This window comes from Bos grunniens, chromosome 13 (assembly GCF_055505025.1).
Source record: "Bos grunniens cultivar Pamir isolate PY7600 chromosome 13, Bosgru_T2T1.0, whole genome shotgun sequence".
In the NCBI taxonomy this organism is placed as follows: domain Eukaryota; kingdom Metazoa; phylum Chordata; class Mammalia; order Artiodactyla; family Bovidae; genus Bos; species Bos grunniens.
In genome coordinates this window covers 58,180,859-58,206,081 of record NC_141177.1, presented here as the reverse complement: position 1 = coordinate 58,206,081, position 25,223 = coordinate 58,180,859, and the positions used below count along the sequence as shown (strand labels likewise).

The 25,223-nt window shown below is 47.5% G+C and overlaps 1 protein-coding gene across 50 annotated transcripts in view; it reads left to right on the top strand.

Annotated features, from left to right (window-relative positions):
• Nucleotides 1-25,223, top strand: part of KIAA1217 (KIAA1217 ortholog) — an 820,709-nt gene that overhangs the window by 753,894 nt on the left and 41,592 nt on the right. For 18 of the 50 annotated variants that reach the window (XM_086334370.1, XM_086334368.1, XM_086334371.1 and 15 more), the window contains 4 exons: nt 8,504-8,569; nt 11,652-11,756; nt 12,242-12,291; nt 19,495-19,661. In XM_086334370.1, the coding sequence (XP_086190496.1) occupies nt 8,504-8,569; nt 11,652-11,756; nt 12,242-12,291; nt 19,495-19,661 (388 nt within the window). The remainder of the gene's footprint in view (nt 1-8,503; nt 8,570-11,651; nt 11,757-12,241; nt 12,292-19,494; nt 19,662-25,223) is intronic. The other 32 variants (XM_086334383.1, XM_086334382.1, XM_086334384.1 and 29 more) reach the window with 2 other exon arrangements.

Below are 25,223 nucleotides of genomic sequence, written 5' to 3'. Positions count from 1 at the left end.
AATAGGATTGCATTCGTAGGTGATGCTCAGGGCTGATCTTTTTGTCATCCTAAGAAAGGCAGGGTCTCCCAGTGAAGCAGAGAAAAGAGAGGAGGATGTGCAAGTCACTCAGGGGGAAGTGTCTTTCCTTGAGGCTGGAGCTGCAGAGGGAGATTCGCTCCCAGCATCTCCAAGTTCAGCTGGAAAGTCAGGACACATTTTCCTTGAAAACAATGAGGAACAATGAAAAGACTAATAATACACTGTAGGTTAAAGAGGCTTGTGTGAGCCAGCTGGAGAGTCAGCCACCGTTTATTCCAAGTTCTAAACAATGAGAGTAGAAGAAAACTTTTCAATTACAAGCCTGCCATAATTTGGGGACGGCTTGTACGTAATTAATTCCAAAGAAGTGATACAGAGAGTAATTGCTATGAATGCAGAAACGGGAGCACTTCCCTGAACTTAGGCTGGGCTGGATGCTTTCATGAGAATACCGACTGAGATGGGCGCGCATTTAAGGAATTTACATAATGGAATGAAAAGATACCATTTGGAAAGGCAGATTGATCTGTATCCAGAATTTGCTGTATCTCTCCCATTATGCTACCAAGAAAAATGATATCTGGATTTGATGTCTTGCCAGTTTCAGATTACAGAGGTGCTGAGAAATTGAATTACGACTTCATTCACAGGAATATAACTTTATGGATAAGTAATATTTGCTAGTCATTCCTTAGACTACTGAGTTCAGTCAAGAGCTGTCTCTGATAAACATGATATTCAACCAACTGACGAAGTCTGAAGACAGCCCTACTCTTACCCAGGGGATACTGTATCAAAAATACCAGTGGAAGGACTGTCGAAAAGCTCTCACAAACCAGTTTCTCAAAAGGGAAAGCCATCACCTGCCACTAATTAGATGACATTAAAATGTACCCCTGCATCTTTCTTGAATATTCATGAGATGCTGTCAGTCAGATGCCTTAAGTCTGAAACCAGAAACTAAGAACAACCTAAACTCTGTGAGACTCAGATAAGCCCCTTTCCTTGCCGACTAAAACCTCTTTCTTCAAAGAGAAGAGGAATTCATGTTTAGGTGAACATGTTTAGGTTCTGCCTGGCAAGATTAAAACTCCCTGCATATTCAGTGTGGCTGCACCCCAGCCTGTCTAAGTAGCCCGATGGCTCAGTGGCTGGGTAATCAATCCGGGGCCACCGAGATGTCCCAACCATCCAGCCTTTCTTGGGAGTAGTTGTCCCGCCATCTGGTGGAGTTCACAGAGATGACACTTGTCCTTATTTGAATTGGGGACTTTATTGTTCATAAATGAAGTGATTCAGAATTAGAGCCAGGTCTAAGCGTTAATTTGCCAACAAAGGTCCGTCTAGTCAAGGCTATTGTTTCTCCAGTGGTCATGTATGGATGTGAGAGTTGGACTGTGAAGAAGGCTGAGCGCTGAAGAATTGATGCTTTTGAACTGTGGTGTTGGAGAAGACTCTTGAGAGTCCCTTGGACTGCAAGGAGATCCAACCAGTCCATTCTAAAAAAGATCAGTCCTGGGTATTCTTTGGAAGGAATGATGCTAAAGCTGAAACTCCAGTACTTTGGCCACCTCATGCGAAGAGCTGACTCATTGGAAAAGACTCTGATTCTGGGAGGGATTGGGGACAGGAGGAGAAGGGGACAACAGAGCATGAGATGGCTGGATGGCATCACCAACTCGATGGACGTGAGTCTGAGTGAACTCCAGGAGTTGGTGATGGACAGGGAGGCCTGGCGTGCTGCGATTCATGGGGTCGCAAAGAGTCGGACACGACTGAGTGACTGAACTGAACTGAAGCGTTAATTTGAACTTCCAAAATTTGTGGGTCTTAAAAAGTCTGCGTTGACTCTTGTAGGGTCAACGTGTATTGCCAGTAAACACCTCCTCTCTCTCTGTCTCTGGAGCTGAAGGGATCCAGTCTGTTTTAAAACCATTAAGAATTTATTGAAGTCGAGTTATTTACAATGTTATGTTGACTTCTGCTCTATAGCCAAGTGATTCATATTCTTTTCCATATAGTTTATCACAGGGCATTGAATGCAGTTCCCTGGGCTGTGCAATAGGACCCTGTTGTTCATCCACCCTATATATCATAGTTTGCACCTGCTAATCCCAGACTCCCCTATCTGTCCCTCCCCCAACCCTCCTTTCCTTTGGCAGCCATAAGTAGTCTGTTCTCTACATCTGTGAGTTTATTTCTGTTTTGAAGATAAGTTCGTTTGTGTCATATTTTACCAATTATTTATTTAGCTGCACTGGGTCTTAGCTTCATCACATTGGCTCTTTACTGCCATGTACAAGATCTTTAAGTAGCTTGTGAGATTTTTAGTCTCTGAATGTGAACTCTCAGTTGCGGCATGTGGGATCTAGTTCCCTGACCAAGGATCAAACCCAGGCCCCCTGCATTGGGAGCATGGAGTCTTGGCCACTGGCCCACCAGGGAAGTCCCTGTGTTGTATTTTAGATTCCATGTACAAGTGATATCATATGGCATGTCTTTCTCTGTCTCGCTTCACTTAGTATGATCATCTCTAGGTCTGTCCCTGTTGCTGCAAAAGGCAGTATTTCATTCCTTTTATGGCTGAGTAATATTCTGTTACACTGTATATGTGCCGTGTCTTCTTTATCCGTTCATTTGTTGGTGGACATTTCGGTTGCTGCCATGTCTTGGCTACTGTGCACAGTGCTGTTATGAACATCGGGGTGCGTGTATCTTTTCAAATTAGAGTTTTTGTCTTTTCTGGATATATGCTCAGGGAGTGGGATTGCTGGATCATATAACAACTGTCTGTTTAGTTTTTGAAGGAACCTCTATACTGGTTTCCAAACTGGCTACACCAATTGACATTGCCACTAACAGTGTAGGATGAAAGGATATAATCTCTTTTTGCAGACTTTTGGAAGGAGAAACAGGACATTTCTCAAAGGACCAATGACGGCTACTTCTCTGGTCAAGTGCTGTTTTCACTCGCGTGCAGCTCAGGGTCTCTTGGTCTTTATAATAAAGGCCAGGTGTTCTGACTCTTCCGACAAGCAGAGGGACCTACGAAGACGAGAGAGACATGAGAGAGGCCAAGTATAGGGAGCGCTTTCCTCCTGTTCCCTAAGAATCATTATCTTATTTCTTTGGAGTCTACCTCGAGATTTTGCAGATCAAAAGCAAGTACAAAAAGACACATGCTCCCCATTGTTCACTGCAGCACTGTTCACAATAGCCACGCCATGGGAGCAACCTCAGTGGCCAGCAGAGGAGTGGGTAAAGAAGATGTGGTGCGTGTGTACAGTGGAATGGTACTCAGCCATCAAAAGGAATGAAACTGGGCCATTTGCAGAGATGTGGATGGACCCAGAGATTGTTATACAGAGTGAAGTAAGTCAGAAGGAAAAATATCGTATAATATGTAGAATCTGAAAAAATTAGTACAGATGATCTTATTTACAAAGCAGAAATAGAGACGTAGAGAACACATTTATGGATACCAATGGGGAAAGGAGGGGAATAGGATGAATTGGGAGATTGGGATTGACATATATACCCTATTGATACTCTATATAAAATAGATAACAAATGAGAACCTGCCGTACAGCACAGGGACCTCTATTCAGTGCTCTGTGGTGACTAAATGGGAAGAAAATCCAAAAAAGAGGGGATAAGCAGTGTGTATATATATATATATATATATAGCTGATTCATTTTGCTGTACATAAGAACTAACCCAACATTGTAAAGCAAATATACAGTAAAAAAATATTTTTTTAAAGCAGGAGTGGGGAGCTTCCTTCCATAGCCCCCTTCAGTTCAGTTCAGTTTAGTCGCTTTGCTGCTGCTGCTGCTGCTAAGTCGCTTCAGTTGTGTCCGACTCTATGTGACCCCATAGACGGCAGCCCACCAGGCTCCCCCGTCCCTGGGATTCTCCAGGCAAGAACACTGGAGTGGGTTGCCATTTCCTTCTCCAGTGCATGAAAGTGAAAAGTCAAAGTGAAGTCGCTCAGTCATGTCCAGGGTCACTCAAAAGACTGTCTCCCCATAGCCTCTGACACTCATTGGAAGGTCACATACAGGCCTGTGATCAGGTAGCCAGAATAGGAGCAAACAGCTATTCATTCTGGTTTGTACCTGTACCGAAAAAAAAAGAGAGAGATGTCACTTCCAGAGCAGGAATATTAAAAATTGCCCTCAGGTAAGAGAAAGAAAATGCAAAGCGGGTGATTTCATGAGGCAGGGTGGAGGCTTGCCCTGGGGAGCGAGGGCTCTCACCCGGGAAGTGGAGCCTCACCCCAGACAGTGGGTGAGTCACCGGAGGCAGCCCAGAGCCTAGCAGGGAGCACTGGAGGGGCAGGGGTGGGGGGCAGGTGGCCAGCTGTGATTTCTTACATCCTGGCCCTGGTCCTTGTCGAGCAGGAAGCCTCAGTGTCCTTGTTGTAACCAGGGGATGGCAACTAGGGTTCTAGTTGGCATCCAGATGGCAACAGAACCTCCTCCAGGTTCTGTTGAAATAAAAACGGGTATAGAATCACCTTGTGAACTGCAAAGTTCTCCATAAATCAGAGACCTTGTGTATGTGGCAGACTAGACAGCAGGGGAGTGTGGGGGAGAATGGCTGCATGTATATGTATGGCTGAGTCCCTCTGCTGCCCACTTGAAAACTATCACAACAACATTGTTGATCGGCTGTATTCCAGCAGAACATAAAAAGCTTTTAAAAGAAACACAAGGCCTTGTGACACAACACAGTGAAGCCATAGCCCTTCGCACAGAGGAGCAGCGGTGTGCGGACCATCTGGGGACGGTGTGTTCACAAGCTGACTTGGGACTGTGCTCTGGTCTCAGCCAGAGTGGCCCGCCCAGAAAGTAGGTTGTGAAATAGATTAAAGGCGACCTGGAGGGTTTCCAGGTGCGGTGCTGTGCTGGGCGGAACCCTCTCCAAATGGGTGATCCTACCACACACAGGCCTGGGTGTGGCTGAACTTTGCACAGACTCCAGGCCCGTCACACCTTTTTTTTTTTTTTTCCTTTTTTCCTTTGCTTCGGTGGAGATCACCAAACCACAATGGAAAGAAAACTGGGGATCTGAAGTAAGTTCCCTCCAACTAGAAAACTGTGAGTCTAGAATTTTGTGTCTGGCAGGATGCGGTTCTTGTTGGGTTAAGAGGGTAAGAGAAGGGCTGCCTCTTTTTAATAAGGGGTGCAAGCCCCTTGAGGGAAGGCAGGCCCTGTTTCCTCTGTGTGCCAAGTTCATTCAGCCTCTTAAGTTCCCTGACATGAACTCGTTCACTGGCTTCCTGTGTTGGAACTTCCTGGGGCTTTTCCTGACTCTGGACTCCTGTCTTCCCATCTCGGTATGACCGCTTCTTTCATCCAGTACTTGGGCTGAAAGTCTTGGAGTCTTAATGATGTCGTTGGTCACACTCCACCCTGGACGCCAGAGGATGCTCACAGATCTGTATCCAAAGATGCCTTGATGCGCCAGCAGCCATTGCTCTCAACCTCACTGCCCCACGCTGGTCCATTTCGTCTCATCTCTTCCGCTCCTCAGTCAGTCAGGAGCAACGTCATCCCAGCGGAGAGACAGCGAGGCTGAGAAAGAGGTCAGGACAGTGGAGAGTATGAGAGGAGTCCACTGGGTAAGCAGCAGGAAAATTAAAAGGAACTTCCAGACAGTACTGATGGCAGGGGATGAAGGAGGAAAGGCCAGCACGCAGGCACAGAGCTGGTTTGTGTTACCAAGAGAACAGAAGACAACCAGAGTGTGTTTTTCTTTCGTGTGTGGAGGGGGCAAGTCTTAGTCGTGGCACACAGGATATCCCATCTTCACTGTGGCACGTGGGATGGTTTAGTTGCAGCATGTAGAATCTTCTAGTCGTTACATGTGGAATCTAGTTCCCCAACCAGGAACTAGGCCCCCTGCATTGGAAGCTCAGAGTCGTAGCCACTGAACCACCAGGGAAGTCCCCAAAGATTGCTGTTTTTAAAGACAATTTTGGAGTTTTCAAATCCAGAATGTAAAGTCATGCTGAGTAAGGATTTTAAGGTCAGGGAATATCTGAAGAAGAGTTGAGGATCTGTGGTGCCAGCTTGCTGAAAGGGTTATCCGTGTGGATACTGAAGCTACATAAGGTGATGGTCTGGGGTGAGGCAGACAGGAGGCCAGCTTTCTGTGCTGAAGTCACACAAGGATGTGAGGGAATTTCCTGAATGCTGGTAGGGAACTGAAGGATGAGTAATGCAGAACTCAGAAGCAGGGGAGATGAGGGTTTGGACAGATGATGGATTGAAGTGATAAAGGGAAAGCAGAAGAGCCCTCATCTCCTTTTTCTCCATGAGCAGAGGGCAAGGGAGGGATAGCAGCCTTCAATGTCAGCGTTGTAGATAGTTCTTCTTCGTGATCCTCTGTGTGCCCAGTCCTCCTCCTCTAAGGACTAAGGGTGCAAACGAAGATACACAACATGGTCAGCATCCCTAAGGAGTGTGTAGTGGTACCCAGACAGTACCATGACCTCCGAGATACTTACAGGGACATGCCATGGTAGCCCCACTCAGATATCACCAACTCCATCAATATCCTCAATAAATCTAGGTGTTTCCATGAGAAGTTAAATTTACTGGGCATTTTTGGAAGAATGTCTTCAGTTACCGGCTCTTTCACCAAAAGGTTAACACTGGGCAGAAGAACTGAGTTCATGGCTCAGAGTCCTTTATTTAAAGCTTTACCACAAATTCAGATCATTTGAATTCCAGTGCTCTGTTGAACTCATCTAAAAACAGTGTCTTTAATAACTCTGGTATTTTTTCCTCTCATGCCAAAGCATCAGGGCATGAACAAACAAGGGCACAGCCTTGCTTTAAACCTGTTCACTCTTTGGTTCTGGAAAACGCTGTTGGCACTGCCAAGATGAAAGGGTTTTAGGTCACTTAGATTGCTCCCAAGAAAAAAATGGACTTCGTGAGAGGAAGGTATTGCTTAAGGATGATAATACCTGATTCACTGCTGGGTCTGCAGTGGCTCGCATGGCACCTAGCATGTATTAAGTACCCAGAAATGTCTGTTGGTGACTCATTGACCATTTATATCTTTCTGAGGGGAGAGAGATCACAAGGAATGAGCAGGAACCAGAAAAAAAAATCATAAAATATTAGAACTAGAAGTGAACAGGGAACCACCTAGTTAGTACTCTCAGAAAGCCAGCCTGGTTACTACAGTTGATACTGAGTATCCTGTGCCACCAGGGTCCAAGGTTAGAAGCTGGTTGCCAAGGTGAATGCGGGCTGGGAGTCTGGTCACATCAGCTTGGTAGGCTGTTATCAGCCAGCTCCCAACACTTCTTCTGGATATTTAAAAACATATCCTTAAGGATTCCTCATAGGGGAGTTCCCAGTCTCATACTGCTTGGTTTGTAATAGCCATTCATTTACCTAGATGCACAGTGGTAAGGACGTAATTCAGGCTGAATGAGGCCTTGGTCAGTCCAGAGACAAGTCCCCAGTCACAAAGTGTTGACTCAGAAACCTGTATGAATGGATATGCTCATTAAAAATATCTCTCCAAATGCAGATTTTTTTTCCACCTTTCCTAGACTCTGCAGACAGAGAGCAGACCACGGGCAGTCTGGGTTTTGCTCCATCTTCACAGACAGACATGGGACTTGCAGGAAAGCTGGTTGTAGCAGCAGGAATTTAATACTGAGATCAGCACTTTCTCGGGATTGGATTTGAATTTTTTATTAATATTATGCTTGGGCCCTGAGAAGATTCATTGAGCCAGGCTGACTTATAATACTAAATGACTAGTTAACCGTACATACTAATCACATAAATATGGTTTATGGAATGAAATAAAATGGTCTATGAAATCACTTTTAAGCCATCTTTTCAACAGTAATTATACCCAGCCTGTGGAATACCTTAAACCAAGCGATACTGGCAAGAATTAGCTTGAGCATCTTTAATATTCTGATGATTATTGTACAAAATTGCCACTGCAGTGAAATGACAGGGTTGTTTTAATTTCTCTTCTTCCACTGCATTTCTCTTTCTTCCCCCTTTCACATTTAAAACATATTTCATAACATTTCATCATGGGAGAAGGCTGCCGAAGTTTCCAGTTGCTGTAATTTAGTTAAACCATAAAATTGTTTCCAGATTACCAGCCATGAAATGGAAAGACACTCTTATTTATGAATTTATAAATCAGATAATCTCCTTCAAATGAATCCTGAAACCAGAAACACTTTGATGATTAAACAGGAGGGAAAAAGTTTTCTCATTACCATGTGTCAAAAGAATTGTATTTTCGTAAAGCGGTTTTGGCCGAAACAGTGGAACACGCGCGTGCAATCTGTGCACAGCGCCTGGGGCGCGCACGTCGTCCTGGGCATGGGGAGAGAATAGCTCCCTCCTCAGCCGTCAAGCTCAAGTGTACTGAGCTCTCCACGTTCTGATAGATCTTATCTCCTTCCTGGTGACCCCACTGGTGACATAGCCTGGAGGAGGCCACCCAAGGAGCTTCCAGTCCTGTCCTCACAGATGCAAACAGAAGAACAAGCATGTGAGTATCTGGACTGAATGCAGGGTTTTCGCTCCAAAACATCTAGACGCTCATCTAGACATCTAGGCAGTTCTGCAGGCTACGTCCACGTCATTCCTAGAAGTCAGGAGAGCGGGGTGCCGTTCGGGGGTTTTCTTTCTCTTCATCCTAAAGGCGTTGTCTGGGGTAAGAATGGTGAGAGGCCGAGTACCAACTGAGCCAAGGAGGATGCGGAAGGCATGTAGGAAGCCCCGTGGGTGCCTCTCTGGGAGGACCCACCTGTGCTGTACCATTCTGCAATTCTCACCCTGGTGATGAATCTGCTGAAGATCAAAGTCCTGAATCTGGATTGATTCCGGTGCTTTGTTAGACAGGTCATGATAGCTGGTGACCAAAGAAGGACCAGAGAGAACACTGATGTAGCCCTCATCAGCACTGTGCCTAGGCCAGCGCTGGGATCCATCTGCCCTTTCTCTCTCCCAGGGACTCCTGCTTATTCTCTGCAGCTGTGGACTTACCTACTGCTAACATCTCCTGATATTATTGTCTCCTGGGGGCAGTTAGCTTGTCACCAGGCCTCTGTATGCTGCGCTGCAGCTTCAAAGAATCATTAAGCCTCTTCCTAACCAAAAGAATGTCCTGCCACTTTGTAAAAATAGATGTTTAATTACTTGGCTGCCTTGGGTCTTAGTTGCGGCAGGTGCGGCATGCAGACCCTCTGAGTTCTGGCATATGTGATCTAGTTCCCCTCTGGCTCTTAGCATATGGGATCTAGTTCCCAGACCAGGGATTGAACTTGGGCCCCCTGTGTTGGGAGCATGGAGTCTTAGGCTCTGGACCACCTGGACTACCACGGAAGTCCCTGCTTTCCCACTTTGAAAAGAAACCCTTTGTATTTGCCTAGGATTGAATAAGAGGGGTAAACTCGTGCCTCTCAAGGTAGTTCTGAGAGCACCCCTGCTCTAAGGGTCATGAGTTTGGCTTCCAGCGTTACCATGGGAAGACTGGGGATTCTGAACAGTGTCTACCCAGAACGCACGTGTGTGCCCCACACATGGAGACCAGCTACCTCCCCATCGGTCCTGAGGTGCCTTGCAGCTTAGGGTCTGATAAATTTCGGATCTCCAGTGGGTATTTGTTAGCCTGTTTTTTCCTTTCCTTTTCTTTTTATAATAACTACTTACTTGCCTGGGTCAGGGTCACAGTTGGCGCATGCGGGATCACCGTGGCGTGGCTCTTCCATCGCAGCCCGTGGACTCCCTAGTTGTGGCGCGTGGGCTTGTTGCTCCATAGCAGGTGGGATCTTAGTTCCCCTAACAGGGATCAGACCTGCATCCCTTGCATTTGCAAGGCGGATTCTTAACCACTGGACCACCAGGGAAGTCCCCAGCCTGCCTTCTCGAGTGGGATTTCTTACCAATTTTTCTCTTGGCCCCATGCATGGCTTTATGACAGACAGGACGCCGAGAACACACATATAACTGGAAATGCTCAACAGCTCAGAGGTTTAAAACAGTTGGAACGTCACTCCAGGTAGATGCATATCTCTGCTCACTGTTTGAGAGAGATCCCACTACTAATAATTCCCACCCACCCCCCGCCCAGTCCCACCCCATGGTGGGTTGACAACCATTAATCCTCCAGACTGCATGACTTACATCCTAGAAACTCAATATTGTGACATAACCATTCATTTTAAACTAAAGAAAAATGTGTGGAATTCTGAAGTCAGAAGCTTGTAATTGTGAAATGAATCTCAGTGTTTTCTACATCACTGAGTGTTGTATTCCAAAGGCAAAGTGCAAAGCCAAAAAACTGTGAATGAGCAAAATTACTCTTGAAAATCCTCTTACTTGCCTTGAAGTTCAAGATACAGATGTAGCATCTCTTGTAAAGTCCAACATAACCAGTTTCGTTCAAGTGAAAGAACGGACCACCATGGCCTTTTCCATTGGGTACCAGATACAGTGGTTGGCTTGTATTTAAAAGCCACAGTGTCTGAATGTGCTGTTTGTCGCCCAGGAATCTTCACCATTGGTCACACTCCAAGAGGCCCATGGGACTGAGATACCCCCACCCCTAGAGAAGAGTGGGGGTCACTTCTCTGTCTCAGGCTGGGACTTGACACTTCCTGATGAGGGTACGATGGTAGTCCAGGCATCCACACTGTTCTAATTCTTCTTCTGTCTACTGAGCAAGAAGAACTGAATTTGTGTGCCATGACTTGTGTGATGGCTCTGTCCTTAGCACAGGTCGCTCTGTGGTGGTGACTGTGTAATGTGTTGGAAATAACGGTGATAGTTCCATGACACTGTCGTTGCTCTGACGTACAGAAATGTGAGCCTGTTTCAGAAACCAAATGAATCGTATGTAGCCTTGGAGAGTCTTGAACAGAGAGGCGTAGTATCTGTGCATGATTTAAAAACTGAGAAGAGTTTTCATTCGTGTCTTGAGATAACCAAGTTGGTGGGGTTAGTTGTTTTCCTGCTGGATCCGTAAAAGCCTTCAGATTCCTATGGCATCGATTTGAGGACTCTCTGCCCTCTAGTGTGAAGACGTTGATTTCAATCGCACTTTCCCGAGCTCTCAAGAGACGGTAACTTGTGTCCTCTTGGGCTGTGCAGCAGGTCCTACTCCAGGCACCACAACGAGCGTCTCCATCATTCACACCAAAATTGGCAGCCTTGGAAGGAGCACAGCTTGAAAGTATGTGTTCCTGGCCCACTCCCTCCCCTGACTGGTCTGGGACCCCTCTTGTGCAGAGGACAAATAGCGAAAGCAGGGCAGGAAGGCTCAAAAACGCAAAGATGCGCGAAGAGAATTATTTCCAAGGGAGAAGCTTTTCTGTTTTCCATGCGGCCTCTGTCAGTCTCTCCAGGGTCTTTTTAGTAAGATCATTGGGTTAATACTCGTCTCTGACCATCAAATCTCAAACTCGGTGGGGATTTGCAGGCTCATTGGCTTCTCCAAGCCAGGGGGCGCTGAACTTCGGAGGCCTGCTCGGTGGAGGTGGAACCTTTTATAACCCTCAGATGATCACTGCCCTCGACAAACCAGTTTGAAAGTCAACACGGCTTTAACAAACAATTCTCTTGTTTTACAGAGAGAGAATGCAAGCCATGGAGAAACAGATTGCCAGTTTAACTGGCCTTGTTCAGTCTGCGCTTTTTAAAGGGCCCCTTACAAGTAATAGCAAAGATGCCTCTAGGTAAAAAGAAGAAAGCAAACCCATTCAAAATTAATTCAATCTGTTTCTCTTTAATGATTAAGATCATGCCTTCATTCCAATCGTTTTCTTGTAATCATTTCAAGGCTGAAAATACCCACATCTCTATGAATCATGGTTTGTTTGTTTGTCTGTCTGTTTCTGGAAATTCTTGGCCGAAGGTACCACTTTGGCCCAAGAAGGGTAAATGGGCTTCCCAGTGCATGTGGCTTTGTGGACACTGCGCAGTGCCTGCCACCGCCCTCCGCACACCTCCACATCCTCCATCATCTGAAAGTCATGAGTGCGCCTCCGCTGCACACCTGGGAAGCCTTTTCCATTCCGGCCAACATTGGTGCTGATGCGGGAATACCTTCATTGCTTGGTACCACCACTAGCTGCCGCTGATTGCTTGGAATAGTGAATGGTAGCGGGGAAGAGAAGCATTTTAGAAAATGAAGAGCTGACTCTCTTTTTCTTTCCTTCAGTGAGAAAATGATGAAAACCACAGCCAGTAAGAACCAAACAGATGGTGCAGGTAAGTGTTCTTCAGACCCACAGGAGGTCTGGGAGCTGCCTTTGATGGGGCTGGTTTGCTTCTAGACATATTAACCTCTCCCTGTGTCACCTGTGTGATTAATTCGAGGTGGGGTTTGGGACTAAGCCATTTCGTCCTCTCCCTTCCATCTTCAGTTATTCACTTCCTCATTCATTTATTCATTGATGAGGTTCTATACTCAACAAATACTTATGTGCCTGGTACTGGGTAAGGACAGTGGGCACCCTAGGACAGGGCTACCTACCCACTAATCCAATGCAGAAAATGGGTCTGGGACAGGTCATTGTATGTATGAAAAGTGAAAGTGAAAGTCGCTCAGTCGTGTCCAACTCTTTGCCACCCCATGGCCTATACAGTCCATGGAGTTCTCCAGGCCAGAATACTGGAGTGGGTAGCCTATCTCTTCTCCAGCAGATCTTCCCAACCCAGGGATCGAACTCAGGTCTCCTGCATTGCAGGCGGATCCTTTACCAGCTGAGCCACCAGGGAAGCCCAAGAATCAAACCAGGGTCTAAACATTAAGAAAGAGTGAGGATGTAGAGACGAGAAACAACAAAAACGCAGTGTTCCAGACCCTGTGGGATGACATACCGTCCGCTGTTGCTTTCATCCTTGGTTTATGTCCCTCAGGACAGGGCAGCTGGATTGTACTTGGCACCATGAGTTTCCCAACAAAAAATAATGGAAAGCTGATACATAAAATTCAGACCCTTAAAAAAATAACTTGTTTTTTTATCAAGAAGAGAAAATCATTGACTTCATAATTGGCTTGATATAATTATGTAGGCTTGTCCACTGGATACTCAACAAAGTAAATTTTAAAAAGCAGGATGAATGTTTAACCATAAGGGCTAGCCTTGACCAAGGACATTTCTCTGGGGCAAGTAACACAAACTGAAGCCAAAAGGATGAGGAGGGAAGGGGAGAGACACCCAGGTAGAGAGCAAAGCATGTACAGGTGCCGAGTGAGAAATTTAGATGTTATTCTAAATGCACAGGGAAGGCAGTAGAAGGTCCTGCCCTGGGGAAGGGCCTCAGCGCAGCAGCAGGATGTGACTAATGAGAAAGCAGAATGAGCTGATAGGGAGCCTGCAGGGGTCAAGGCAGGAGAAGGTGTACTTGGAACAAGGTCTGCTTTTAAATGCCAGCACTCCCCGCAAAGGCCAGACTCTGGTAAAGACTCTGCCTGCAGTGCAGGAGACCCAGGTTCAGTCCCTGGGTCGGGGGGATCCCCTGGAGAAGGGGATGGCTACCCACTCCAGCATTCTTGCCTGAAGAATCCCATGGACAGTCTATGGGGTCACAAAGAGTTGGACATGACTGAGCAACTAACACTTTCACTCCCCCTAAAAAGGCCCAAATTATATTCCCTGTTGACTTCACTAGTGTCCGGGTATATGTATGTATTTTTATAATAGAAAATGTGCATTTCTGGTGGTCTGGCCTCATTTGATCTTTTTTTTTTTTTTTTTTTTTTTCAGTATTTACTTACTCATTAGTTTGGCTGCACCAGCTCTCAGCTGTGGTGCATGGGATCTTTCTAGTTGCAGTATGTAGGAACTCTTAGTTGCAGCATGTGGGATCTAGTTCCCTGAGCAGGGATTGAACCTGGGTCCCCTGCATTGGCAGCACAGAGTCTTCGCCACAGGGCTGCCAGGGAAGTCCCTGTCCATGTATACTTGATAGCCATCTTATCCTGCAGACTCAAGGTGGGCCTCTCTCAAGAATATGATGTCTTCCTTTCCCTTGGGTTAGAAATAGGCATCATTACCAGGGACACATTTGGCTGTTGAATTACTCAAGGAGCACATGGCACGCTGGCTGAAACCCCTAACTGGGGGAAAGCCGCAGGTGGCGTTAGCGCCACATGGCAGAATGGACAGACCTGGGCCTTACGTTGAGACGTCTGCTGGTCCTGATTCTGCCCTAGCCGAGTTCAGGCTCCTCAGCTCTGAGGCCAGCAGGGCTGTTCTTCTTCCAGCATTCTCAGTCCTCATGGGATTGGTTGGTTTCCTTAGAAATCAACCAATGACCTTGACTGCAGCCAGAGAATTGTTTTGTGGCCACTGCTGAGCTTGTCTTCAGAGCACCTGCCAGTTTGCTTGGGAGATATTTATTCACTTATTTTCTGGTTATGAACCTATGGGGGGAAAAGGCACCAACTGACCTTGCAGAAACGGAAAGCAGATGGGTGGTTGCCTGCGGGTGGGGGACATAGAAGATGTTGGTCAAAAAGGACCAGCTTCCGACTAGAGGATGAGTAAGTTCTAACATGCAGTGTGGTAACTAAATAAAAGTATTGAACTGGACACTTGAAAGTTGCCAAGAGAACAGATCTTAAATGTTCTCACCCCAAGAAAGACATGGTAATTGTGTGACAGGATGAACACTTTTGATAGGTAATAATCCTATGGCCATACGTTACGTGTATCAAATTGACACATCGCATACCTTAAAGTTACACAGTACGGTATGTCTGTTACAGCTAATGAAGTCAAGGTGCTACCGTTAAACAGGCACCAAAACATTGTTCCTCTGGCTTCTATTCTAGAAATGATTAATATCCAGTACCATTGTAATCAATGTGTACATGCTGTTTTGTATACTTCTTTATTGCATTTCCCTTTTGGGGTGTGTGTGTGTTAGTCACTCAGTTGGGGGGGTGTGTGTGTGTGTTAGCCGCTCAGTAGTGTCTGACTCACGACTCCAAGGTCTGTGGCCTGCCAGGCTCCTCTGTCCGTGGAATTTTACAGGAAGGAATGAGTGGGTTGCCAGTTCCTCCACCAGAGGATCTTCCTGACCCTGGGATCAAACCTGCGTCTTTTGCATTGGCAGGCGGATTCTTTTACCACCACGCCACTGGGGTGAAATAATAATAATAGGAAACACTAAGTGCTTCCTATGTACCAGGCAGTATTTATTCTGAGTGCTTTTCTACGCCTGAACGTGTTCACCCCTGACGCCGCCTCGCGGGGAGGCACACGCGTGATTCCCACGTTCCAGATGAGGGAACTGAACACACATCACACACACGTGATGCCATCAGCATGCTCCACCAGCCCGTCCTGATGCCTCATCCTTTTGTGTTAAGGTGCCCCAGTCCCTTTAAAGAAAGGTGGTTTCATGTCTTTGTTTTGAAAATTTTTGCCAGCGTCTTTTTTGAAGCGTGAGGGTAGGAGCAGGTGTAATCTCCTCAGAATGCATTTCCCAAAGTGGAATCAATAAGTCCAAAGGGACAAACAGCTGAGGAGCGCTGGCGACACGCTGCCAGCTTTCTCTTCTGAAAGGCCGAGCTAATTTGCAATGCCATCGGCAACACGCACACGGCTTTGCTCCCCTGCGTCTCTGCAGAGTTTGGCCTTTCTCATTGTGATGTGTCAGGGCTACCCGTGGTCCACAGGGCTTTCATTGCCATAGCAGCCTTGTATGGTGTGCAAAATATAGTAGTTCTTCCGGAATCCTAGGAGGTCAGCGACAAGACGGGAAGTGTTATCCCTGCTCTGTAGACAAGTACACGGAATTATGTAGTGAGTCAAGGAGCCCATTGGGTCAGGGGTACCTGAGAAAGGGAAACCCAGACTTCCTGTTACTTCAGGAATATCTGGTTTACCATGGGTATAAAAGAACAGAAGGAACCTCCCATTTCAAAGTCATAACCTGTGTTTCATAGTGTATTATATTGTTTAAACACGTAACCCTGTAAAAAAGATGTTAGCCTTGGAGCTCCTAAGATTCTCAGCCAATCCTAAACCCATGTTCTTCCTGTTACAACAGTCCACATTAAGATACACCTCAAGGGAACTTCCCTGCTGGTCCAGTGGCTAAGACTCCAGCTCCCAACGCCGGGGGCCCGGGTTCAATCCCTGGTCGAGGAACTAGATCCCACATGCCACAACCTAAGAGCCAGCGGAGCCAAATAAATAAATTAAAAAAAAAAAAAAAGATTCTCAGCCAGTCTGCCCAACCCCTGAACCCATGTTCTTCCTGTTACAACAGTCTACATTAAGATACACCTTGGCTGAAGTAAATTACCTAAGAGCAGACTTGGTAAGAGGAAGAGGCCGTTGCTTGGAAAAGGCTGGGTGTACAGAAGGGAGGGGCCGAGAATGACCTGCACGCTGACCATCCACCACAGACTAGAATGTGACCATCCCGCATGTGGGTTCAGAGAGTGGATCCCAGGTCCTGAGACTCTAATCTGAAGGGGGGACTCCTTCACCACTTGGGGTCCCCACCCACCAGACCCAGCTCCAGCCGGAGATTTCAGGGCAGTTGCTTGTAGCTCTCAGCCCGTCACCGCTGCCACTCCAGGTGGGGAGGGACGTCCAGCAGGGGCTCTTCCCACTCACTCTGCCCAGAGAAATAATCATTACAGCCCAACAACCGCAGTGGGGTCCCTTTGTGCCAGAAGTTGGGCAGAGCAGTCCACGTGTGTTAATTCCATCATCCTGCACAATCACACTTACACCCATTTTACAGATGAGGAAACTGATAGGGAGAGAGACAACTAGGACCTGAATGCTGAGAGTGATTTCTGGGTTTCGGGTTTAAATACTGGAGTAGATAATAGGACCACTGGCTAAAAGTAGTTCAAGAAACAGGTAGAAATAATGAATCTGACCTGCTTGTGGAAAGGTCCTGAAGCGACGTTAAGGTCTGGGGATGTGGCTGAATCGTGTGCTGGAGGCAGAGGTGTGGGGGACCTTGGTGGGTGGTCGTCATGGAAGTGACCTCCTTGAAACCAAGTCCAGGGAGAGAAGAAGCAGGCCAGGATGTGGAAGGCTGGCCGAGGAAGAAATTAGGAAAGAGGCTGACTGAGACGGGGCAGGGAAGAAGACGAGGGAGGGGCAAGGAAAGTTTCAAAGTTCCTGAGAAAGAAAAGAAGTGACTGACAAAGCCCAACGTCACATCAGGGTGCTGTCGTGGCAACCCAGTCTATTGGATTGACAGCTGAGACCACTGGCCACCGTATTTTTATTATTTGTTTATATTTGGTTGTGCTGGGTTTTCGTTGCTGCGCACGGGCTTTCTCTGGTTGCAGTGAACAGGAGCTGCTCGTTGCAGTGGCTTCTCTTGCTGTGAAGCACAGGCTCTAGGGCACGCGAGCCCAGTTAATTGTGGTGCATAGCCTTTGTCACCCCGCAGCATGAGGGGTCTCTCCAGACCAGGGATTGAACCCCGGCAGGTGGGTTCTTAACCACTGAACCACCAGGGAAGTCCCGTTGGCCATTTTATAAAGGGCCAATGCAGTGAATGATGGAGTCATAGAAGCCAGGTTTAGTGGATTGAGAGGTTATAGATGAGGAAGTTTTATAAATGAGCATGAGAAATTCGGTTCTGAAAGGTATTTTTAAAGCCAGGTGTCAGGGTTCAGCTCTCACAGACGGCAGGTAAACTTGGGCCTCTCCTCCGTGGAGGATGGCAGTGAGGTGCACTGGGCCCTCAGAACAGAAGAAGAGAAGCACGATCGTGGAAGGAATATGTCTTCGTTTGGCTGAGGAACTCAGGACAGGCCTCATTACGAACAGGAGTAACTGGCTGTAGCGCAGTGTCATTTCTGTTGGAGAAACACCTTGAGGATGTCGTCATCGTTATTTGTACAAATGACGTGTGGTGTGTGTGTACGCATGCACCTACGCTTGAGGATACGGAGTGATGATCAAGTGACTTGACTGATTTCAAGACTTCCAGTTCATTGTCTTCCCTTCAGAATACTTGGTCTCAGAGGCGCTATGTTAACCTGGTCAAGCTATTATTGTTGGAAATGTTACTGGACGTCCTTTCACTAAGGACCTTCACCGTTAGAGAGCACTCTCTGGAGCAACTGCAGAGATAGCAAATCTTGCTCTTTTGTAAAACTGTTTGTTAATTTGGCTGCACCGGTCTTAGTTGCGGCACGCGGGATCTTCGATCTTCACTGTGACACATGAACTCTTAGTTGCGTGGCACGGGGGCTCTAGTTCCCTAACCAGCGGTTGAACCCAGGCCCCATACATTGGGAGCAGAGTCTTAACCACTGCACCCCCAGGGAAGTTCCCTATCTTGCTCTTTCAAGGGGGGTTTTCCATCTGTAGGGGAAGTGGTCAAAAGTCAGCCCAACTTTTGTTGGTGATGACACGAGGGACCGGTTGGGATCATAAAGGTAACAGAAAGCTCACCGTCTGTCTGCTGGGGCTCCTTTGTAAATTCTTAAAAAGCTTCCCATCTGTTCTCCCGACTCCCCAAGGGGGCCCTGAGAGCTAGGAGACCGGTTCTATTGGGACAGGCACGCAGGGATGAGGAATGTGGTGCTCCATCAGCTCTGCGCTGGCATTGCTGAGGCCAAGCAAGTAGGAGGACACTTTGGAGGCACCTCCATGCCCACTGGCGCACCGCCCGTGGCCCATGGCTACCGCTCGTGGAGGCTTGTGGGGCAGTGTGTCCTGGGGAAGGAGAGGAGATAGAAGGAGGGGCCACTGTGCTGTAAGCAGTCCCGGCACACAGGGCAGCAAGAGAGCTCTGCCGTGCACGGCCAGCCTGTGCTATGGCAAACCTTCTACTTCGTCCCTTCCAGGAAGGAGGACTGAACAGCCTCTTCGGGGTATGTGTGTGTGTGTGTGTGTGTGTGTGTTGTGGATTCCTTGTATACTCTCTACATGAAGCCTGTTCCACAGAACTGCATTGTCATAAAAAGGAAGTAGCATAGCAACTCCTTTTGATTCCCACACCTTGCTGATCCTGTGAGTGTTACTGGGGATCCTTTGGGGGTCACTTTGGTTTTTATTGGCTTTTAGTCAGGAAATTCCAAGGGACTCAGGAGAGTTCAATACCTGGTCAGGGAACTAAGATCCCACATGCCGCATGGTGCAGCCAATAAATAAGATACACAGACAGACAGCTAGCTTCTTCAATATGGCGTCATGCTCTACCTACTGCCCTGCAATCTCGCTTCGTACAGCACCAAACTTCTACAGCATGACTTCTCCAGACTGCGTACTATAATATTGGATGCAAGTTCCCTAATTTATTTAAACCTAATTCCCCCCTTTTTGCCCTTTAGAGAGCCAATATCGTTTAAGGTTTGTTTGGTTTTTTTTTTTTTTTCAAAATGAGGGAATGGGCATTTTCTGTGTTGGGATGGGACTTGTAGCTTTGACTGCTCCTTCCGGGCATCTCAGGGACTTCGCTGCTCTTTTTTCCTAGGAACGCCCCAGGTTTCCGGTGGGAAGACTCTCGGGGCCGCGGATTCCTCGGGGCCGCCCGGCCAGCCGGCGCCCGCCAGTGCCTCCGCGGTCCACGCGAGCCTGCTCGACATGAGGCGGAGCGTGGCCGAGCTCAGGCTCCAGCTGCGGCAGATGCGACAGCTCCAGGTACGGCCCGGCGTTCCCCGTGGGCGGTGTCCTCTGACACGGTCTCCTCCCCCACCCGCCGCCTCCCGCTCCCCCGGCCGCACAGCATCTTGCCGGTGGCCTTCTCTGCAGCATCCTTTGGTACGGATGACTGAGGGCCAGGGTGCAGGCGCGTGCCACCCTGGGCTCCTCCCTCACACACATCATCTTGGTCTAGAGCCTTCCGCCGCAGCAACAGTCTATAGCCACTTCTTTAAGCTGCGCGTGCTTCTTACACACGAAAAAACCATTAAGCATCTGTTGTTTTTTTTCTTCCCTTTTTTTTTTTTTTTTTTGAGGAGAGCTGGAAGCAGAGGAGCCCCGTGGTGGTGTTCCCACAGCCAGTTACGACTTCCTGCTTCCTGGGGTTTGGCTTTTGCGCTTCCCCCATAAGCACGTGCAGAGGTGCTGCGGGCAGCTCAGGGGTTTTGCAAGAAAAAAACAAAAACCTTTGTATTTAGAACTAGGAGTTCAAGCAAGAGAGTGAATTCATAAGGAAAAGGAGCCCTCGTGGACGGTTTTATTATTTGGACAGAGTGTCTTCCGCAACGCTTCCCTTCCCTTTCCCATTCTTAGGAATATATGAGCTACATGGGAATCCAAGGGCAGGGAAACGACCCTTCCTATCACCAGGCATGGTGAATAAATCCCGTAAATCTGACTCGGCATGGCTGGTCCAGGGTACTGAGGAACTGGGAAGGTGTATCTTTATGAGGTCATGTGTCTACTCAGGATCAGCCTCACCCCTCCCTGCCCCTCGGGGTAGGCTGGTGACTGAGGATGTAGTGCTGGCTTAGACAATGCCCAGGCATCCTCCTCAACTTCGAGGAAGCCTCGTGGTCCGCCAAACGTTCATAAAAGGCATACGCGTCCAGGAGCAGGGAGTAGCCACAGCTGTGGCATCCTCAGGGGCATGCGAGCTCCTGTGCAGCAAATCCAGTAAGGAAAGGGCACTCCAAACCCCAGCTGCTCTCACACTTCAGCTTGCCATGCGTGAGCCCTCCACTTCCCCCTACCTGAGTAAAGCTAAGACCGTGATTTCCCCTTGTCCTCTACCTCTGGGAGAACTAACAGAAGGGAAGGTAGCTTGAGAGCCTGCCCTGAGCCCTGTCACAGATCACACTACTCACATTCGGGTCTCCAAAGGCTAGTCCAGCAGCATCCCAAACCCCTCAGACCTCCCACACAAGTTTACTTCATTCCTCCCTGAGTCATGTCGCAGGGGAAGTTCCCCATCCTTTGCATTCACTTTTCCTTGCTTTGCTGTTTTTAAGACACTTTGCAGTGAAATGAAGTGTACAGGGTGGCACAATTCAGTGCCCACAGTGAACAGGCAGTAACTAAGCAAGCGAGTGGGCGAGGGAGAGTGGCGAGTTGGCACCTCTAAAGGACAGTCGCCACTCCACTCCAGGCAGCTCTTAACCTGGTAAAATGAGAGTCCAGTGTTTCTAGATGTTTCAGTATCTCAAGAGAATCTGGAAATAGAGGTTTTTGTTTTGTTAGTATTTATTTGGCCCCACCAAGTCTTGGGCTTCCCAGGTAAAGAATCCACCTGCCAATGCAGGAGACCTAAGGGATGCGGGTTCTATCCTTCCATCAGGAAGATCCCTTGGAGAAGGAAATGACAAGCCACTCCAGTATTCTTGCCTGGAGAATCCCATGGACAGAGGAGCCTGGCCGGCTATAGTCCATGGGGTCACAGAGTCAGACACGACTTAAGTGACTGTGCATGTAGCATGGGTGTCTTAGTTTGGCACGTGGGATCTAGTTCTCCAATCAGGGATCAGACCCAGACCCCCTACATTAGGAGCTCAAAGCCTTAGCCACTGGACCAAAGGGAAGTCGCAGGACACATAGATGTTTTATATAAAATATATAAGTTCATTCTAAAAGTGTTGGAAGGTAATTTAAAAATCGATTATTTCATCATCTGCGGGCCAGAGGGCACATGTGCAGGCCAGCAAGTGTCTGTGAGCTCCTGGGTTCTTTGCTGGTGGTTAAGGAGGTTCAGCCTGTCTTGCACTGCATCTGCCTTTTACTGCCACCTGCTGGTCAAATTGGAAATTGTGCGCTCCTAGTCTCGAGAGTCAGACACAACTTAGTGGCTAAACATTTGGACTCTCACAGGGAAAAAAAAGTCCTAAATATGTCGTTTGCAAGATAGTTCCTACTGCTTTCGAAAGTGAGCATTTGTTGGTGTGGAGTCAGAGGTGGAATTGCCGTGAAGTGTGGCAAATCTGATATGCGGGGGCCGTGAGGCATGGGGTGGCGTCGTCACCCTGCTGGTGGATGGCAGTGTTTTGGTCGTCTGGTTGGGGGCGCGGTTTGAGGAGCCGGGGAGGGACCTCCCACAACTTGCCGCTCCTTGTAACCCTTGAACTGAGGAGGCTCAGCTGCAGAATCATAGCTTCTCAAACAAAGAAGTGTTACAGTCAGTTCCGGGTCGCGATCTTAATTACTCAGGTTCCTTAATTGCCCCCGAGCTGCTCAGCTCTCCTCGCTCTTGGGGTAAAGAACATGGAGCAGGTGTGCTCTTTTCCTTTTTTTTTTTTTAAATATTTATTTGGCCACACTGGGTCTTGGTTGCATCACGTGGGATCCTTTGTCGCAGAGCACGGACTCTAGTTGTGACGCAGGCTCGGTACTTGCAGCGAACGGGCTTAGTTGCCCCGCAGCATGTGGGATCTTAGTTCCCTGACCAGGGATCGAACCAGCATCCACTGCATTGCAAGGCAGAATCTTAACCACTGAACCAGCAGGGAAGTCCCCAGGTGTGCTCCTGAGCTGAGATGCTGGTGCGGTTCTAAAGTGCAGGCACTCAGGGAAAGAGAAGCACTTTGACTCCTAACCTGGATGCTGTTGTTTCTGCCTCAGTCTTTGCATCCTCTGTGCCTCCATCAGCTTTCAGGGGAGTCTGTTTGAGACCAAACCAGTTTAGAATAACGCAGCATCTCAGCACCAATTCCCCCTCAGCACATGTATTAGACACCAAAAGGGAAGTGCAAGCCCACAGTGATTATAAGCCCAACAATGGAGCTGTCGTTAGAGAGCTCCGAAACTCCGGAACAGTCCCGAAAGAACAAAAATTGAATTAGAAATTCAAATGTTCTTTGAACTGTGTTATAAAATAGCGAAAATGAATGAAATCTTTTTTGTGCTTGGCAGCCGGCTCCAGTAATTAGATAATTAAATCAATGGGAAAATCCTAGACTGTCAGGCATAGCCTGTGTGAGCATTTCATTTGCAAAACTGATGGATTATTCTCAGAAGTAGAAATTCGATGCAGACACCGTGGGGTGTGTAGATTTAAATATGGCAAAAAGAATGTCGAGGGAGGTGAAAGAGCCTGAGATGATGAAGAAAACCACGGGAACTTTGCTCCTGTTTTCCTGCTCTCCAGGCTAATGTGAATTTTCAGTCTAAGAGAACGGTTCTTAATTCTGGCTACCCATGAGACTCACCTGAAGCCTTGCAGAAAAATGCGAATACTTGAGTGCCACTGCCGGAGTCTGACTTCATTGGTTGTGGATCAAAGACCAGACATTGGTGACTCTAGAATGTTCCAGGGTGAGAAGTACTGCTCTCAGACATTTTGAATTCTTAGTCCATTGAGAAGAAGGCAATGGCAACCCACTCCAGTGCTCTTGCCTGGAAAATCCCATGGATGGAGGAGCCTGGTAGGCTGCAGTCCATGGGGCCTCGAAGAGTCGGACACGACTGGGTGACTTCACTTTCACTTTTCACTTTCATGCATTGGAGAAGGACACGGTAACCCACTCCAGTGTTCTTGCCTGGAGAATCCCAGGGACGGGAGAGCCTGGTGGGCTGCCACCTATGGGGTCGCACAGAGTCGGACACGACTGAAGTGATAACAGCAGCAGCAGCAGTCCATTGAGATGCCACATGGAAATTGACATCTCAGTCAGCTGTCACAAGGAGTGAAGCAGAAATACCCTGTACGCATGAACACCACACTTGGTGATTTCAAAGCCCTAACTCTAAACAATGTACCTCTTTCCCAGAGACTAATCAGACATGTTCTCTACTTACTCATAACTGATGAGAGCTACATGGACCTTCTGTATTGTGGTGGTCCCATCCCAGGTAGGAGCTGCATCTAGCTGAAAACAGCAGAAAGAGATAGGGGAAGGCCTAGCTCCTGACAAATGTGCCCTTCAAATGGTGATCATTTTGGTCTATTACCCTTTCTGGTATGATTTGGGGAAAAAGTGATGAGCTATATCATTGTCCCCAAATGCCACAATCCTTAGGTTTCACCCAGGTCATCCAGTACCCATAGGAGTGACTGCTGTTCTGCCCCTCTTTATGGGCTAAGGGGAGAGAGATGTTTCTGGAAGAGAGAGCTCAAGTTCTGTGAACTTGAACTTGGCCTGACATTGAGATGGATACATCTTTCTCCAGTTGCCACAGTTTTCTTCTTGGTCTCTCATCTCTTCCTCCTGCTTCTTGATAAATTAAAAATTGGATTATTCTGAACTCAGTGTTCCATTTTTAAGACTACTGAGAATTGACCGTGTTGTTCCCAAGAGAGGGAGGAGGTAACACATCAACATAAAGAAGAAACACAGCAGGACACAGAGCCCTTGCACTTGAAATGATATAATTCAGCACCGTTATCACAAGGTGTCTTTTTATAAGATAGTGCCTCATAGCAATGTGCCAGGGTCTCATTTATCTTCTGACATTCAAAACAATGGTCGTGGGAATGTATGTCCCTGAGAAAAGCATGCAGGATGTTCGCCCATACTGAGCAGACCTGTTTCTCCCCAGCAGGCAGAAATAACAAATGGAACCAGCACAGGAGATGACAGTCAGGCCATCATGTGACGTATCAAGCCCTCGATATGCCTAATATCGAGGCATGGCTAAGACGGGGCACAGCTCCCAGATACCATGTGCTTGGTGAACAGGCATCCTACACCTGCAGCCCGGGGAGCTAACAGGGGAAAAACTCCTGGTCAGGAGTCCTTCTTGGGTCTGGCTGTCATGAAACTTCCCAATGCATTGTACAGCCCCTGTTTGCTGTCACTGCCAGACAGCAAAATCAGTTCAGTTAAACCACACTGTTGGCAAGCTGAATAGTCTTAGATTTTACCCAAGAACTCACGATGAGTATGTGAGGCACATGTCCATTTTGAGGTGAGTGGAATTTGATTTAGGCAGTTTCCTACCTTCTCAGGGAAGCTGACAGAAATAATTTATTTCATCCAGTTAAAAAGTTTAAAATATTTATGTATTTGTTTGGCTACACTGGGTCTTAGTTGAGGCATGTGGGATCCAATGCAGGGGATTCCCAATGCAGGGGACCCAGGTTCGATCCCCGCTCAGGGAGTGCGGAGTCTTAGCCACTGGACCACCAGGGAAGTCCCGGGGTCCAGTTCACTTTTATTTTTGAGTAGTTTTATAAAATCATCAAGCCACAGCATTTACAACCAACTGAAATTTCTAGAGATGTAGGGATAACTACAGCTGTTCTTGCCCTTCTACTGTTGACAACTGGAATACCGAAAAATAAATGCATGA